This window comes from Chamaea fasciata, unplaced genomic scaffold (assembly GCF_029207755.1).
Source record: "Chamaea fasciata isolate MVZ Bird 193981 ecotype frontalis unplaced genomic scaffold, bChaFas1.0.hap1 SCAF_3, whole genome shotgun sequence".
NCBI lineage: Eukaryota > Metazoa > Chordata > Aves > Passeriformes > Sylviidae > Chamaea > Chamaea fasciata.
In genome coordinates this window covers 45,053,865-45,073,247 of record NW_027094088.1, presented here as the reverse complement: position 1 = coordinate 45,073,247, position 19,383 = coordinate 45,053,865, and the positions used below count along the sequence as shown (strand labels likewise).

Sequence of the window (19,383 nt, the reverse complement as noted above, 5' to 3'; positions counted from 1 at the left end):
ACAAATAAATGTTTCCACAAGAAATTCAGAGATTCACTTTATTTTAAATGCAAAACTGAGACCAAATTTATTCCAAGAGCTTCCATGGCAGCTCTATCACATATGATATAGGGATATCTACTTCTCCCTGTAATATTTTGTGTTTCTGATTTAGATATTCATTTTTAGAGAAAGCACATTGCAGAACTATCTTTTAAAGCTATTCTATATCCATAGCAACTCCAACATATACATTATGGCTCACAACTGCTCCAGAACGAACCTGCATTCAGCTTTTCTAGCCAGTGAAAAGGACTGGCATATATTTATGTGAAACAGACAGAAAAGCCTGTTTCATCCAAAGGCCTTCCCTATTACAGTATCACTCCCTCTCAGGGGAAGACTACATCTGCCTAAGCACATAAACTGGTTATTAAATGAAACTGTATCTACATCTTCTGCATGCAAATGACAAGTCAGTAACACGTTCTTTACTGCGACTCAATTACAACCTTTGCAATATCAGGTTCCGAAGAAATCAAGTTACAAAATCTGGTCATTGCAGTGGGGCCATCCAACATCCCATCATCCATGTTTATGTCAAGAATCTGGGCCCCCATCTCAACCTGCAATTTGGCTACACTCAGGGCTTCCTAAAGAAGAAAGTGAAAAACCAAAACAACATTGAGAAGAAAAAGATCCTAGTTATTCTAGGATAACATTTCACTTCTCCAAACTAAGCATGCAGTCAAAAATTTAAAAATTTATAAGACATCCTATAAGAAAATAAGGAAATGGTCTGTGATGTACAACAATACAAACCAGTTGCTACTATGGAACAACCCATAATTAATCTGTTTACAGAACATGATATCAGAGACCTGATGTGCTGGTAGCATCACTGACTGTAGAGAGCTGGTCATATGCTTAAATGAATAATTGAAGATTTGCACGGTAGCAAGGACTTATGACTGCACAAAATTACAGGAAAATACAGTCTGTGTGATGGTATAAAATAAGGGCCTTGCATCACAAGCTCTGGTGCTTTATAACACAGGATACTGAATTTTTAGAGGCTATTCAACATTTTTGCCAGTTGCAGAATAATCCCAAGAAGGAAAAGCTTTTCCCCCAGCCTACATAAATATCTGAATACCCATGTCTGTTCACTTTCACTTTTCTGTCATTCTGCAGAGTCCCTAACAACCTGTGTTTAAAGGTCTCTTCATTTAATAGCCCTAACCTGCTTGATGACTTCTACAAGCCTAAAAGTCAGGCTTCCAAAAATACAAACTAAGGCTTTCATTTTGATTTGATGCAACATCAGAGTATACTCTGGGGCAGAGTCTCAGCTCTCAAGAAAAGTCTTTCTACTTTTTGTTTCAATGTTACAGTATAAATTCACACCAGCCAAGAATGAGTCTTCCAGCCTCTTCATTTCTGCCCTGCAGTAGTTTCAAGAAAGGAATTACCTTTCTAAGCCTCTTTTTCTGTACCAATGCTCATGGAGCATGTTGGAGTCAGAGATCAATGTAGGTAGCAATTAGATGTCATGATAATGCTGAGCAGAATTGGGGAAGCGAAGAAGGGGAGTGAAAGCCAGAGCTGCACAGTGCCATAATCTATCCCAAGTCAGATGTACCTCATATCTTGAAAGAGGGGATTACACCCACCTTCTTTCCCCTCTTCTCTGCAAATCAACCTCTAGATGCAGCACAGACATTTTCTAAACCTTTACCAGCTGTATAACTAAATTAAAAATTAAAAGTCTCCTGTAACACTTGTCAAAAAAAAAAGAAATCCTTGCAAAGCCCTTCTCATAAAGTTGTTAGTAGCTGGCAAGCAGAGAAACAAAGAATAGTGAAAAAATAAATCCTCCACATTTTCTTACTCTTGTAACTGGTGTAGAAGAGTGCTTTGTACCAGCAAAACAAAAAATAATAGTGTAATGGAGCAATGGAAAATTAGAGCATCAGCTATAAAGATTATTGTTCATATGAGATTATTGTTAATATGTATACTTCATAGTTGCCTGCCATGATGAGTTTAGCAAACTTCCGTGATCCTGCAACATTGCAGCGTTCACCAATATTAACGAAGTTGGTGTATGGCCCAATCCTGAATGGCTCCAGACCTTAAAAACATATTTTTGAACATATTTGTTAAAACAGAAAAGAAAAAACTGCATAAGAAATACAAAATCTCTCATTTGAACTGTAAAATAAAGGTCTCTCTCTCTCCCTACAAATAGTGATTTCTCAGCACATCAGTGCTCTAATGAGTAACTAGCAGAGCAATGCAATGAACCAACTGCCAACACATACACCAAATCTTTCCATTCTTCCTCAATGACAATCAATAATTTACCTGACCCACAAAAAGCAACAACCAACTTTTCCAATACAGAAGTTAAGCTATGATTCTTTGGACATCTGTGTGTATGTTCTCTCAACTTTCAACTATATTACCTCATGCACGACAACCTGAGAATTGACTGACCAACAAGGGCAGCTTGTAAACACATACCTAGTTCAGAGAAACAAGGCCAGTTGTACCCTTGGGTAGCAAGCAATACAGAGGCAAACAAACTCTACAGCAGAACCAAATAAGCTAAGGCATAACATCACAAGGCAACCATGACATATTTTATTTATGCTAAACTGATTTGACCTGAGGTCAAAATGCCAGACTGAAAAGATTGTACTGTTTTACTCAGATACATGGCTCAAAGGCTTAAAAGAATGCCCAAAGTGTAGAACATACAGATCTAGACTTTGCTAATAGAAAACATGTTCTAGACCTGGATGTATTGCTGGAACACAGTCCCAGGACAACTGAATCAGCATCTGAGTGAGACAGGGCAGCCCTTTCACAGCTGGTGTACAAGGATCTCATCCCAGCTCTGCCAATAACTGTAGCCAAATAACATGGTCTCCCTGTTGTAAAGTGAAGACAAAGATACTCATTCACCATTACAACACGTCTGAGACTTGCAGAGTAAATATGCTGGCTTGATTGTACTATACAAGATGGCAACAAAAATGTTCTACTACTCCTTTAGCCAAAACAGTAAGACCTAGATCTGGTAACCCATCCATAAGCTTGCTGGATTCAGGTAGAACCAGACATTCACAACGTTGTTCTGACCAGCAGGAAAGAGCCAATAAATTTATAAAGGAAACTTGGATTAGTTATGAAACTTAAACTGTTACACACTTTACCTGACAGCAGCATGTATCCTTGAGAGAGAGAAGGTGGAACACGAGGCTTACAGAATTTCACAGCTTCGGCAATTTTTCTGGATTTTACAGAAAAGGGAAAGTAAAGTTTTCAATTAAAATTAAATTACTCCAGACAAGACTCAAACAGAATATACTAAACATATAGCTACACTTCCATTTAGCCCTGTAGAGACCAGACTAATTAGATAGTTTCACTCTGTAAGGCCAAAGGCAAAAACATGCTCCCAGAAGATCCTAACATAGCTTTTGAAGGAAATGTACAAGGCTGAAGGTTTTTCAAAATCAGAATGAGATACAATGGGACACTTGAAGGATTAAAGAATCAGTCCTCAACCACACTGACTCTTACCATAATTCATGACTTTCTAAGCTGAGCAACAGCTAATGACTGAAAAACCAAAACAAATCAACTGAAAATGGTCCACAAAACCCCAAGCAAAAACAAACAAACAAACAAGACCAAAAAAACAAACCCAAAACAAAGCTGGCAAAAAAAACCCCAACAAAAAACCACAAAACCCAAACCAACCAACCAAACAAAACACACCCAAAGGGACCAACATTGTTCTGTACTGAGACACATTTCTCAGATGCCAGAATGACTCATGCTGTTCACATTCACTCTCTCTTCACTCTAGTCAGGACTGACACACACTGTCCTCTACATGTTTACATGTCACCTCTTCCCAGTTTATATCAAGATAAAAAATAATCACAATGGCCCTTTCTTTTTTGAGTTCAAGTGAAAAAAGGAGGCTTTCCCACTGACCTACTTGCAGTCAGAAAGACATGAAATGCTCCTTCTGACTAGCCAGGACCAGCACCAGCTGTACAGCATTCACAGAACTTCTATTTAGGAACTTCCCTAAAACACACACACACACACACCCCTTCTTTCCATCTACCATCAAAGGAAACCTTAAGTTTCACCTTGTGTCTAAGATTGCAAAAAAGAGAAAGAAGATAAAGCACAATAAAGCACAAAATGGGAAGTCTATTCCATCCATCAATAAAGAGGGAGAAGTAATTCCAGAACAATTTTAGATGACAAAACCCACGAGGTTTAATCCTTGCTTGAATTACACTTCTAATCATTCTTCATGATAGGCACAGGTATGAAAGCCATGTTGCTCCTACTTCATATGTTGCTGCTGTTGGCATTCAAGTGATCTATCTTTTCAGGACACTCCAAGACAAGCCATGGAATATTGTGCCACAGAAGCAGCATTGAAATTTACCTTGCAGTCCACCAGAGCTGCAACACATGACGTACCTGATATGTGCTGGTGTGGTACCACAGCAACCTCCAACTATGTTGACCAAACCATCCAAAGCAAAATTCTGTAAGAGGAAGGAACATTTTGTTCAAAGTTACTAAAGCTACATTACTTATTTATTTATTTTTCTCTAAAAGTGAAGCAATTCAGGGAGCTCACAAGAAAAACAATAAATAAAAAAAACCAATTAGCATTATATTGTCTCTTTAGTATTTGTTTTGAGATTGGATTCCCAAGGCTGACCAGCAATTTCAACAGGTAATTTCAAGAGACTATATTTGAAACTGGCCTATTTTATACTGTGTTCTTGCTGACACACTGCAGCTTCAGATACACAGTTCTGTCTTGCACAGATCCAGTGGCATAGGGAAGGACACCCTGCACTGGAACACCCCCAACATCAGCAGTTCCTGTACACACAACTCTGTAAAATTGTGCCAAGCTCATAAACACCACTCAGCTTTTTGAACAATTCCCAAATATAACAGTAAGAACACAGGAGTGCAATGAGTAATATGCACAGATCAAGCAGCAGGAAACCTTAGCTTAATACATAAAAGTAATTAAGGCTTTCAGTTTCCTAAGTAGTTTTTCTAGTGTGATACTTCAAATCACTATCATTCAGCAAATTGTCTATAAACAATCCAAATGATATATATAGCCATCTGAAGGCAAAAAAAAAATCCAGCCAAAATATTGTAACAAGTGTGCACAGGATACAAGCAGAGTTCTTGTCTACTAGTACATCAGATGTGACATAATCAGAAGAAGTATTTTATACCTTTACATGCTCGGCAGTCACTTCTGGAGTTTCATCATAACCACCAAAAGTATTGGGAAGACCTTAAAACAATATTTTTTTAGTATTACAATTTGTTTCAAGTCCAAAGGAACAGAACTATAATCCATAAAAGGTTCATTTAAAGCAATTGTACGAGAACTAAAATGCCTCATCACCCTTGCAATCACTATTCAGCAGATTATTAATTATGCAAGAAAGCATTCTAGATTCATTGTCACAGAACTAACAACAGTTACTTTCAGCAGTTTAAAATATTCTTACACTCTCCTTAATAGTAAAAGCAATCATCTTTTCAAGCTACTTCAACTCTATTATTGCTAAGGAGATGGAAAGAGGTTAGCTACATTTCATGTGCCTGTGAGCATAGGAACATGTGCACCAACACACCTGCATTGGGGTAACAGATGATGTAGGCGGTTGTACATTTTCCAATTGTTTCAATGAATGGACGCATTTCAACTGCCCCTAAAGCACAATTTAAGCCAATACTGGAAAATAAATTTTCAAGAATTATGTTGAAGTAAAAACACCTTTTACACACAGAACAGACGAATGTTAGTGCTGGCAACTGCTCCCACAATCATCTAGAACAAAACCAACCTGATCTCCAATTTCTTTAATCATCATCATCATCAATACAGCAAGACTGTGCAAAAGGAGAACCCTCGAGTAGAAGAAAAGCACGAGAGGGAAGGGGGCTGGACTGAACTGAACTGGGAACAATAAATCAAGATTTCATTTCAAAATCCAGGAGGAAAGTGGCAGCATTTTGACAGCAACACGACGGCTCTGTATTTTCTAGGTAAGAGAGAGAAGAAGTGGAATGAGAACGGCAGATTGGAAAGGAGTCTTGTGCTACAGGAAAAAGTATGAAAAAAAAAGACTGAAAAGGCTAGACCTGCTTCAAGCTGCTAACTCATCATTTTCTTTACAAATTAGACACAAATTGTGTCCGCTTTGGAAAAGAGCAAGTGCCTCCCCCAAGAAGCCTCACGGCAGCACTAAGCTCAGGCAACTGAATCTGCTACATCTTACTAACCAAGACAGCACTACAGCAGAAGAATTTTTACCAGAATAAGTTTCTAAACAATTTTACCAGTATACGAGAAACAACCATTTTTTTTCATTCAGTGACAGATACATAAATGAGACTTGCACTCAAAATATCTCCATTTGTATTAAATACAGGAATTTCTCTTGCAGACAGTGTGTAAGATATCTTTTACATGTTTCCTGAAATTTATTTCAAAGTGTGAAATTTATTTCCCCCACACTCAAGATTTTCAAAGCAAAGTGAGCCAAGAACGGTTAGCAAGACTGTCCTTATCAAAGGCAGAAAAATGCAGTACATTTCCTAGTCTTAAGTCATTCAATATACAAGCTTCCAGCTCATACTCCCCACACTCCAAACTGCCTGAATTATTACCAATTACAGGGGTTGCTGCCAAGTATAATTATGAGCATTACTTGTCTCAGAACTGTAGCACAGACGTGCACTTTCTTTCAGAGACAAAAAGTAGTTTCTGTGGCCACTATCATCTCCTCACAGCACTCAACATCATGCAAGAAAACATTTGAGAAAAGCAAACTCTTAACCATGCCTTAAAAGCCAGCAGCCTTGAGGCAGATAGTTGATATTCTGTCACTGCTACCCTAGTACAATAACCACCACACACCCATCTTAAACATCACCTCCCTCTCTTGCTCATTTCTCTACTGTAGTCATACATAAACTCCTGTGAAAGATAAGGCTGCAGAGCACCCCTGAGACCAGAACAAAATCCACACTATGGCCCAAAACTCAGTGTATGTCTTCTCAATGCTGCCACAGTAGAAACAATCATAGGATCTGAAACAACACATCTGAGCATCTTTCACGGCAAGCAGCTTGACACATATCTTTCAGCACTTACTAAGTACAGTTCATGAGTTTCTCAGCTACCACCTCCATCATCCAGACACAAAGCACACGTTTTTAAGGTTGGGCTCCAAACCAAACTGAATTAAGAATGGCACATCACCCTAATCAGGGCATACACAACCCAAACAGAAACACATGAATATGTATAACACAATTCCTAGGATACTACTATTAATCAGCATTTTCACAACCCTAGAGCCACTCTGCACCAATTTGGCCACAGAAACAACATTAAATGCAATCTGTTCCAACCACTAAAACCCTTCTGCTACAGTGCGGTACAGTAGCCTTTTCACAAATGAGAAACAGGCTCTAAACACTGAGACCCATAATATAGCTTTTATGAAATATGCTTTAATAAATTCTGGATTTCTGTTCCAGTGCCCTTCTCTCTTCTCCAGAAGAAAAAGAGTTAGAGCAAAATTATCTGAGACAGACTCATGCCAAATCTGGATCACGAGGCCGTGATGCTGAGAGAAGAAGTCAACTACCACCCTGTTCCAAGAGGCTCCATATGTTACTTCTGGAACACCGTCTGGTCTGGGAAAGTGGAGCCTCAAGGGCAAGTCAGGAAAACTGTGAATGCGGTCTTCTGCTTCTGCATCACTAAGATGACAGATTGCATGGTTTAGCTAAAATTTTGTTGTAAAAACAAACAATGGCTCATCATAATGTGCATGGTGTGCACTACTAACAGTCAACTAAATGCTTTCAGTTAGAATACTCTAAGAAAAAAAAAATCTATTTCTGGTGTATGCTTTTGTGTGAAGAGAACCAACCTGAGAGTGAAAAAGGCAAAGAGGGAAGAGAAGACAAGAAGGGAGTAGAACAGGGTAAAGAAACACAGAAGAATAGATAACTAGGGGAAGGTATTCAAATGAACATGCAAAACCTTGCACAATGACCAAATCTGACACATTATCCATTTGCACAGATCTTAATCTCGTATTAATTTGAACTTTTCTGCCAGGATAGAAAAGAATTAGAGTAAATGGAGGCATCAGGAGCTCTCAAAACAACAATGCACATCCTTGAGAAAAACACTCAGGGCACATTTTTCTAAGAGTTCAGTAAAAAGAACACTGCGATAGTATTTTATGCTTTGTCCTTTCAAGACACCCAAGCTGGCACTGCTTCCCTCTAAGAAAGAGATAAAAGTCCTGCCTGTACCAGGGACTGGCTCCTTGCACAGCCCAAGACAGTAGGAGATGGCAAACTACAGTTTCAGATTTGGACCTAATTGTGATTTCAGTGTAAACACAAAGCCCAAGAATATTTAAAGCAATGAATTAAAATTCAACTTTCTTTGAAACATAATTTTCTGTTGAGGGAACGACAGAATAACACGTTAGCAATGCACATGATTACATATGACCACCGTTTGTACAGCCTCCAGTTAGCTGCAAGCAAGGGTTAAAACAGAAAAGAATCTCAATTTACAAATAATTAACTAAGAGAATGAATGATACATTTCCTTACCAAAGTGGCTTACTGTGGGAAACACTAATGACAAATGCCTCTCCTGTCTGGCCAGAGAGAGTACGCCCACTCTTATCCACAATAGTTCCAGAAACCTAAATATCAATTGAAGACAAAGAAAAGAGAATTAAATGCACAACAAAATGGAAAAGTAAAATGGATGACCTACTATAACTCAGAGTAGAGAGACCTGTGCTCCACTTAAAGTGATGAGGCACAACTCAAACAGAAAAATTAAACTCTTTTCACCATATAAATGTTTAAATATTTTTCTAGGAGAAAGAGTGGTCAAAAGATTTTGCCTTTACCTCTCTCCCCCCTCCTCAGGGGGGAAAAAAGAAAACAAAAGAAAAGGGAGATAACTACTCTGAACTACCCAGCAGCCAGGTAGCATCACTACCATGGTATCATTCTGATGACAGCCCCTGAACCAATCCACAGGGGTTCTTTGTTCAGGGAGCTATCAGCAGCCACCTTCTCCTCACCTCCCTATTTAAGTTTTTTCAGGTCTCAGGACTGCTATTAAGTTGTTTGGTGGTGGTGGTGGAAACGTGGGAGAGGTGGGTCTGACCTTAGAAACAAGTTACTCCTTTCCCCACAAGGGAACATCGAATGTTGCAACTTAGTAGTGGAAGTGCAAGTTTTAACTTTGATGATCACACTTCTTGAGCAGTACACAGAAAGAGATGTGCAAATCATAAATAATGTCTCGACCCCAACTAACAACTTTGAAGTCAAGAATATGGGAAACATCTGAACGAGCCAGGAAAAGGCTCCTCAGATGTCCTGGTTCTGTCCAGGATAAAGGTTAATTCTTGCAGTAGCCAGGAGGGGGCATGGCTAGGACAACAGAGGTTATACCACATCATTGCCAGGTGTGGGAGAAGGGGTTCCTTTCAGTGGGACAGGGCAGTGGGGTAACACCAGCTTGGAGGCAGAGGTAGTGGTTTGGGAGATGCCAGTCCCAAGCCAGAGGAAGCAGTCAGGGTGGTGTGGCTGCAGTCAGGTCAAGCTCCATGGTGAGCATTTTTGAATCACCTGCTCTTTTATATACTTTTGGTATTAATATTGTTGCTGTTACTCCTCCTTTTCTTATTTCTGTTTCCAGTAAACTGTTCTCAACCCCTGATCTTTGCTTTTTGTGCTTCAAATTCTCCTCTCCTTCCTGTCACAGGGAAAGAAAGAAGGGAAGAAAGTAAGGGAGCAAGAAAGAGGCACATGGTTTGGAGAATCTCAGTGAGGACACTGATTTGCAGAGTAGCATTCCTACACCACAGCACCAGGTCTAAAAGCCATTTTTTCCAGAATATGGAATGGGTTTAGAAGACTTCATGCAAAAATAAATCCACTATTTATGCCAAAGCATGCTTTAATATTGATACCCTTCCCACCTTCAAAGTACTCAGTCAAGGAATATGATCAGTGGAATCTTAGAGAGTGTCATATGGGTTGTAACTTCTCAACATAACTGAACTGAAAAGGGAACAAAAAATGAGGAACCAGGCTCAAGGACCACTCTGTTCAGGGCAATGAAGACAAAAAGTCAACTCAGAAAACTCCCTATGTTAACTGACCAAGTACAAAGTTGTGAACACAGAAGTTCTAGACAATGACACCTCCAAACCAGCCTTTACTGTTCTAGAAGCTAAACTAAGTAACAAACAAGACTTTTATGAACACAATTTCCAAGCTCACTAGCAATGAAGCAAAACATCAGAAACTACAAAGAGAGAGGCAGGGAACATCGCTGGGCTATCACACAATCCCTGACGTCTGCACTTTGAATGCTGTATTCTATTGCCATTCCACTCTGATCTGAGGAAGGGGAAAACAAAAATGGGACAGTAATGAATGAACCAAATGGAACAGCTAAATAGAAGAGGACTCTTCACGCTGAAAACAGATGACTAAAAGAGGCTCTCACAAAGGACTACAAAAGCCATGACTATGCAGCAAAGGGAACACAGAACAGCTGCTCATTATCACTTTCAAGAGACAAATGGCAGGACACAACAGAAGTTATCAGGTGGACTGCCCAAAAGTAAGCAAACTTTCAAACCAGCACATTCATAAGATGGGGAAGTTACAGATTATTTCATAGATGTCTGAGTCCCACACAGGTTTGAACACAGATGCAAGGAAGGAGTAAACACATTCAACAAAAGCCTACAGATACTAACTGTAAATCAGAAAGCCTGGACTGCAAACTATAGAAAACTGGAATACATCAGAACTTTCAAAACAATCTTATTCTTTTCCTGTATTTCTTCCAATGCATTCATGACTGGAAACTATCAGAAAAAGACACATCAGAGAAAGAATATGGAGTAAGACAGATTTTTCTGACTTCAAATGGCCACTCATTCTACTTGAAAATATGTCAGAATTTGCTTAATTTCATCCACAGAGCACTGGTTCCTATTGCCCTCAAGAGCAAAAGCCTGAAAAAAAACCATCATTACATCTTTTCTTATGGAAATACACAGAATGAATACACACTGGAACAAAGTCATTCCTTAGTCTATGGCTTGATTTGCTGAACAGAACTATCCAAGGCTGATTTCACAAAACTGTAAGAGGTTTCACTTTCACAATCACATGGGAAAAAGTACATTTCCAATAAACTCATTTCCTTCATTTTCAAAGCACTTTAATCAACTGCCATCTCAGCCAGTTCACAAATGAAGCTTAAGGATATGTAAAATAATGAAATATACTTACAAATATGGGTCGGGAAGCATACTCTTCCTCAAACAACATCTGGAGTGCAAAAAGAGCTGCCTACAGAAGAATATGTTGCCAAACATTAATGATGTTATGAGAGTTCTTCAGATTGTTCATTTCTTTTTGTTTCTATGGGTTTGGTGCCCTTTTTTATTTATTTATTTTATGGCTGTTTATGCAACTTGCTAGCTCATTTTGCCAGCCAGAACTTAGTACACTCAGGAAGTTTTACCCTTACCCCCAACATCTTCCAGATGTTCCAAAACACATTTTGGTAACAAGCAGAAAGGAAGTATCACAGGGAAACCAAAGGAGACCAAGACTACTCTGAAACCCAAATCACATCAGCACCTACTCCTCCCTCACATCTGCAGCCCAATCCCCACTCCAGATATGGTTGTACGTACTCCTCCCAGTACACATTCACTGGCCTTGAGTCTGTTTAGGCATGCAGTTTCCAAAGGGCTCCAACCACCACAGATTTTTACAGTAAGAACTGCAAGGTCCTGAAATTGTCCTCCCTCCTTAAGGTAAGAAAGCTGCCCGTGAACACACCCTTAACATTATGTTAAGCCTATAGGCTTCTAGCCAAACCTCCATGATGGCTGGTCAGATCTGCAAAGGGCAAGTGATGTCACTGCACACGTTATTCACCCTGTGGCAAAAGCCTAAAGAAATACTGTGTACATTCCCAGCCAGACTCTTCCACATAAAACGGCAAGACAGTTTTAAGTACCCTAACAATTCCACTCTCTGCATTGAGCAGTTATTAGATAAAACGAGGTGTTAAAATTCCATGAAATGTGGCATATTTCAACATTTTATTCCTATTACTTTACCCTTCTAATCTTCTATTCCAAACTGTTCTTTCTTAAAACTGATGGCAGATTTCCCCCCTAATAAACACCTTTTAATAGAACTGCCTTACAAGCCTTCCCACGCCTGAAACAAGATTCACTGAACATTCCCTCTCTAGTGGGCATCACAAGCATCCTTTGGACAGACATGCTTACAGTGAAAAATACAATCAGAAGCATTTGGAGATATTGAGCAATACAGTAGAGCTTCTGGGAATAAGAGGACAGCTGGCACAGACAGCCAGAAAGATACAAATGGCACATATTAAGAGAAACCTTCTGGAAGAGGCTGATTAAAAACCATCTCCTCACATTCTACCCACTTGCTATCAACTGAAGAGTCTTTTCATGTATTTAGTAAACAGTAGCTGATAGCTCAAAGAATATTATCTTGAGTTTCCTTAGGTAGTACACCAAATACTTATATTAGTGTGGTGGGTTTTTTCCCCTAAAAAGTCTCACCTTAGCATTGGCAGTATCAAATATGGTTTCCACCAGTAAGATGTCAACTCCTCCATCCAAAAGTCCTTTGGCTTGCTCTGTATAGGCTTCAACCAGTTCATCAAAAGCTGTAAAAGAGGAATGACGTTAACTTCATCTGGAGAAGTCTTTCAAGACTACTGCCTAAGTCAAATAACTTGATGGTTATAAATACTTACTTATGTTCCTGTAATCTGGTCTCTCCACAGATGGTGACACAGAGAGTGTCCTGTTTGTTGGACCCATGGCTCCAGCAACATATCTCTTAATTCCTAGACAAAGACACAGGAGGGGAAAAAGGACCCTAAACTATTTGCCTCCGGCTTTACCGTGACAGTCAATGTAAAAGACCTCTGGGGACACCAAGACAGCCATATCATTCAAGGATGAAGAACTATAAAACAGTAAACTCGTGTCTCAAATCTAGAGTTCAGTCAGCACAGGATCACCCAGCACAGGCAACTTTTTTATTTTAATCCAGCAGGATGTTCAGTGTATACTCACAGGACAGAAGAACATTTCTAAAAAGGTCAGCTGTCTCAGTTAATTTTTCTTCTAAGAATCATTTGTCTCTAACACAAGAAACTTCATTTAATGACTCTAAATACACAGCATAGAACTGTCATGGCATTTTTCACTACATAATCTTATTTGAATATTTTGGCATGTGTCATAAAACCCCCACTTTTAAAAAGCATACTTCAAATCTTACTTTTTATTGCATACTATGGATCACATCAGTAAGGGGCTATCAGCAGCAGCGCTGTTAGCCTGAAATACAGTTTGATTGTAGAATACAAGCAGCAATGAGTCTTTGAAAGACAGCATTGTCGACAGCAGTGTAAAGGAGCTCTAACTTCCCTCACAGAATGCCTGGAAGGCATCTGTAGAAACTAAATGAAAATACTTAGATGATTTCATCAGTTGCTGAGTAAAGTTGAACCACTAGACAAACCCTAGAATTAACTGGTTTACCTATAATCAGCTATCCTCATTCTGGAGTACAAAGACTTGTGCCATACAAACCTAAGGAACTTCTAACAGTCACTGCTGAATTTATTTTCTCTAAAACACATCTGAAGATGTGGATCACCTGCAGCCTAAACCAGGCAGTCACAGGACAGCTCTGCTGAAGAACACCTTAAGGACCAGATCCTTCAAACCTAGTGAAATTATTCTGACACATATAGAGATATGAAATTGCTGTTACTGTGCCTAACTTGCAAACATGCACAGCATCATTTTATGTCCTCATAATGTAAACCATCAAGCTATCCTCGAGTTAGCAGCATTTCAAAGATTGCAACATTGTCAAAACCACAAACAAGTAAAAAGTTAAAATAATACTAACCTGTCTGAGCAGTTACAGTGTCTGCTGCTTTTCTGGCCACCTCTGCAGAGACTCTGTTTAATCGATATGCCTGGAACAATTACAGAAAATTACTGAGCAATCTTTAGTTCAGGTCAGGGTAACTCATCCTCAAAGAAACACAACACTTGCACCCAGCAGCTCTGAAGGTTCCCCAGGTCACACAAGTATGTATCAGCACTATCACCAGGTTTCAAAAGCAACAGCTCCATACATCTCAGCAACAGTTACATGGCACATTCATCCCGGGCATGCCTCAGCCTACAGCTGCTAATCATAAAATTTCATTCTTTAAGGTAGTAAATAAATCCTGATGAGATCAACAGAAGCTGAAAGACAGGACTTCAATGACAAAATTAGCCTACTCTTAGGTTCACTTTTTATTCAAGTAGAGTATTTCCAAGTATTTACTTTCACATATTTCCCCAAATTTTCAAAACAATACATAACAAAGAATAGGCACAATAAATGCAAACTAGAAAGGACTTCTACATACACCAGGGTTAACAACATATATGCAAAATCCAGGAAAAAAGCAGTTCCATTGTGGCATTTGGTAAGTTGGAAGGACTGAAGCACAACATCCCTGTTCACAGAACTGAGAGATCCTGTGAATGCTCAAACAAAATTTAGGACTAATTATTACTGCCTGTACCTCTGCCAACAAGAAGCACACTCTGTCTGTGACACAGCAAGTGCAATTGTCCACAGCAGCAGAAAGGAGCCATGATCCCATCACATGGCTCAAGAGGCAGCATGCAGCCAATAAGCACACCACCAATGAATCCTAGGACTAAGCTAATCTTGGTTGCTAGGACATGATTAATATTTTGATGTGTGAACAGTTTAGCATTCTTACCAAATGCTCAAGGCCATAGTCAGCCTGGGCAACTCGTGTGCTGCTGAAAGTGTTGGTTTCAATGATGTCAGCACCTGACAGCAAGTATTCCTGCAAGACATGAAAGAAAAAAGCCTGAGGTATGGAATGCAAGTAACCCAACTACTTTGTCTCATCCAGTTGACAAGAAGTCACAAATCATTTCCCAATTCAAAGCTGATCAAACTCTAAAGGCCTTATTCAGAAGCACAGGGCCAAAGCACGTCAACCAATAACACACTCATTTTCTGAAAATTATCTGAACATGTTAAATGTATAAAAGCCCTGCAACTTTACTGTCTACGACCGCAGAAGGAAATAACATACTGAAAGCAGGAAGCTAATTTTTGCCTTTGAAAATACATCACATCTCTTACCTTTGAATCTGACTTTGCCAGCCAAGGTACAGCTAACATTTATTTTTAAACTACTGATATCTGTGAGATCTAACTCACTGGGTCATTAACAAAAAAAACCCCAATATGTTTCTTTGTAGAAATATTTTCATCTATTATTTCAAGTCCCTTCTGTCCAGTTCTCAGAAGAAATAACCTCTGGTAGCTGTAAAATGTGAAGTCACCCACTGGTCAGAAAGCCTCTGACCCAAAAGCTGCTGTAGGGACGGGGACCACAAAAGACAGGTTTTTTTTACACTCTTCCTAAAGCACTTATAACTGGCCATTAGAGAGATAACAGCAGGTTATTTGGTTTGAGTCAATACATACATTGTCAAGTCACATCACTACTGCTCTGCTGAACCTGCCAAATTCAGCTGTTAAAGCAGCTTACCCTATTAAAACCACAAACTATTATAAATTCCAAGGTTCATGAGCACTGTTGCTCAGTTGAACTCAATCTACAAATATTTCCTTGTGAAATTTTTATAGGTCAAAGAATGATTCCTTCCAGCTCATCATTCCTAAAATCTAAAGAATGGCAATTAAAACTTAATTAAAAAATATAGATTACCTTCCAAGTTTAACGAACATAATCCAAATATGATTATCATAAATGAAATACAGATTTTGTCAATAAATAATTGGAAAAGCCCAGAACAGATGTGAGGCTTCAATTGACTAACAAATAATTGCAACGCTATTCAAGCATTCCAATTATTACAGTAAGACCTAGGGATACTTGCAGCTCAATAAATACAAGACTTAGGAAGTTGTTTTTTAAAGTGTAGTTAAAGACAGAAAAACAATGAAACCTGTTTGCAAATTCCTAACCATCAGCAGATTAGACTGTTTTATTCTCTGGGCCACACTTTAATATTCTAGGGAAAAAACAAGACTGCGGAAGCACATATACTCATTAGGAAGCTCATCTACTCATTAACTACAGAGGCCTGCTTCAGGGTGCCACATTTAACAGCCCTTTAATACACAATTATAGAAACACATCTAGAATTCAGATATGTCCTACTTAGATGCATTTCAAGTGCTAGCTGAGAATAAGAAGAGGAAATAAAGATGAAATAAAACAGAATCTACAATTAATAGAAATACATCAGGGACATAAGTCAAAAAGGGATTTAAAAATAGCACTGCCTGGGTGACATCAGGAACCAAGACAAAAATGCTGTGCTCACACAACCAGAACAGTCAAATCTGCTCATTCTTTTTCACATGGTTACCTAGCACTCTCCTCCCTATCCCCAAAAGACAGTGGAGAGCCAGGAGCCTGTGGTATGGAAAAGAGGAGTGCAGAAGCCAAGTTCTCCCTCTTTCTCTTGTCGAGAGACAGAAACCAGATCCATCTACCTTGTGTATGTCACAGATTATATCAGGCTGAGTTATACTGAGAAGGTCATTGTTGCCTTTCAAAGGCCTGGAATGATCTTTAAATTCCTGCGCTCGGAAATCCTCTTCTGTCAGCGCATGTTGCTGGATCATGGTCCCCATGCCCCCATCCAAAACCATTATCCGCTCCTGCAGAATAGATTCAATTTCATCTGCCACACTTTTCTGGAGACCTGCTGGAAAAAGATAAACCAAATATTTAAGTAGTTCTGAAGTTCCCTGTCTATACACATGGCCAACCTGAGTTCTTCCCATTCAAGAAACAGACAAAGGAACTAATCCTCTGCTGAAATCAGACCATAATTGCTTTACTTCACCTTCAGCTCCAATCACCTGATGTAAGGTAACAGCTGCATCTATCTAAATACAATTAGGCTCAACTGGTCCTTTACCTAAGGACAGTCACCCACACACAGTCAACCATAGAAAAAATTAACAGAAGTTCACAAGGGCATACACGAAAATCTCTACATAAACTAGTTTCCAAAACTGAAAAGTGTGATAATTTCCACCCCAGCAATGTTTGAACAGCAATGCAGAGCTGTCTCTTGGTACCAGACACCACACTGCTAGTGGTACACAAGTGCAAAACAGAAATTAGCAAACTTCATTAAAAACAAACATCCACATCTACTCTAATTGTCTATATTGTAATGATAAAGAGAAATAAACTGAGCAAACAAAACAAATTTTTCAACTGAGTCCTAAATTCCCTTAGGATTACAGTAGTAAATGACAACTTGACAAACACCAAGATATGCCAACAGATAACAGCCAGGCTTTACTTTCTTTTGCACAAAAGTAACAAGATACTCTTCTCCTCCCCAATAATGCCAGAGGAAAACAGATCAGGCAAATCACACAGTTAATTACATAACATTGAGCAGGATAAATCTAACCTTGACTGAAACAAAATACTGTAGACATTTCAGCACTATCATTACAAATGAAAATGCAGTACTTCTTCAAGATCCCAAACACAGCTCATCCCAAACATTAAGCAAAAAGCTTAATCTGAGGCATTAAAAATCAAAAAAAAACCAAAAAACCCCATACAAACAAAAAAAACCCCACAAAACCTCAATAAAACCAAGACCACAGCAAAAGTAACTCTTCCCCTTTAGAACATACACAGAATCATTTCAGAATGCAAACACACATTTGGAATCACAGAATGGGTCAAGCTGCAAGGGACCACAGGAGGTCATCTGGTCCAACCTCCCTACTCAGGCAGGGTCAGACTAGAGTACATGTACAGGGTTGAGATCAGACAGTTCCTAAATATCTCCAGTGAGGGAGACTCCACAACCTCTGTGGACAACCTGTTCCAGTGCTTGGTCACCCCACAGTAAAGAAGTTCTTCCTCATATTCAGATGGAACTTCCTATGCATCAGTTTCTTTGCATCATCATTGCCTCCTCTCACGCTGGTCGGCACCATTGAGAAATGCCTGGATCCTTCCTTCTGGCGTCCTCCCTTTCGATACTTACAGGCATTGATAAGATTGTTGTACATGTAGCAAAATAATCAAACAACCTCTTTGCCAAAAATCCAAACTACAAGAGTAGGACCTCACTGATGTTTCACAAACATATGAATGATGTGCCATTCTTCATTTGTTTCCTTTGTTCAGCTTCATCTTACTCTTAAAGAGTTGTTTTGTGTTTAGGTTATGAACTATCATCAAAGACCTTGTTAAAAAAAAGAGTGATTTCCAAGGCAAAAAGGTATCCTGATGTCTCATTACAATGTAACTTTACTACAACACACAATGGTACTTAAAAATCACTGGCAACTGCTAACTAATTTGACTTCTTTCCTTCTGCATTTGTGCACTGCATCTTCCGTTTTGGCATCAGTACTGTTAAAAAGCAATGTGCTGGAGAGAAGCTGAGGCCATGAGGAAAGCATTGCTGGGTTACATTTATACCAACACTCTGGAAAAACAGCTGTAAATCAGAAGCAGTCTCAGCATGAAGAGAAGTCAAAGAAAATGTGCTCTCTAACAAGTATGAAGCATTTGAAGGCAGATTAAAATACCAAAAAGTAAGCCACCCTTGCTTCAAGCTGAAAGTTTTAACACCACATAGGCAGGCTCAGCAGGTTCTTACATAAGAGCTTAAATTACTCACGTTAAACCATCAAATTATTCATGAAAATAAAATCAATCCTTGAGCTAAAGGCTTTTAGAAGCAAGACACCAAAAACTGTATCTGAAAGTAGGTCTGCAGTGCTGACTCCCAATGGAACGTAACTCCTGTGCTTCCAAGAGCCACAGCCCAGTGAGACACACAGGCACTGAAGCTCACTGGTGCTTTAAGGAGCCTCCTAAGCCAACTCCCTGGCCCTGAGAGCTCAGCCCAGACAGCTGTGATGGGCTGTCAGAGTCCTGCCAGAACCAGCCCTGCTATCTACAGGCTTTAACCTACGTGCTTCCCAACCATCTCCTCATCCACACTGCAAAGCAAAGATTTACCCTTTGGTTGTAATCCTGCACCTCACCTGGTCCATTCTGCTTTCTCTACTGCCTGCCTCAGTCAACAGAAACAATGAGCAGTGTACAGTATTCTGCTC

At 39.3% G+C, this 19,383-nt stretch overlaps 1 protein-coding gene across 9 annotated transcripts in view; it reads right to left on the bottom strand.

Moving 5' to 3' along the window:
• MTR (5-methyltetrahydrofolate-homocysteine methyltransferase) overlaps window positions 1-19,383 on the bottom strand; it is a 48,376-nt gene that overhangs the window by 25,375 nt on the left and 3,618 nt on the right. For 4 of the 9 annotated variants that reach the window (XR_010719995.1, XM_066178835.1, XM_066178843.1 and 1 more), the window contains exons 1-13: window positions 16,771-17,189; window positions 14,990-15,079; window positions 14,113-14,182; window positions 12,941-13,033; window positions 12,744-12,850; window positions 11,422-11,481; window positions 8,701-8,795; window positions 5,688-5,788; window positions 5,280-5,341; window positions 4,495-4,562; window positions 3,201-3,277; window positions 2,001-2,113; window positions 492-632 (exon numbers count right to left, since the gene is read on the bottom strand). Coding sequence is in view for 8 of the 9 variants with exons in the window: in XM_066178835.1 (XP_066034932.1) it covers window positions 492-632; window positions 2,001-2,113; window positions 3,201-3,277; window positions 4,495-4,562; window positions 5,280-5,341; window positions 5,688-5,788; window positions 8,701-8,795; window positions 11,422-11,481; window positions 12,744-12,850; window positions 12,941-13,033; window positions 14,113-14,182; window positions 14,990-15,079; window positions 16,771-17,064 (1,371 nt within the window). In the remaining variant the exon portion in view is untranslated. Of the gene's footprint in view, window positions 1-491; window positions 633-2,000; window positions 2,114-3,200; window positions 3,278-4,494; window positions 4,563-5,279; window positions 5,342-5,687; window positions 5,789-8,700; window positions 8,796-11,421; window positions 11,482-12,743; window positions 12,851-12,940; window positions 13,034-14,112; window positions 14,183-14,989; window positions 15,080-16,770; window positions 17,190-19,383 lie in introns of those variants that run through there. The other 5 variants (XM_066178837.1, XM_066178838.1, XM_066178836.1 and 2 more) reach the window with 4 other exon arrangements.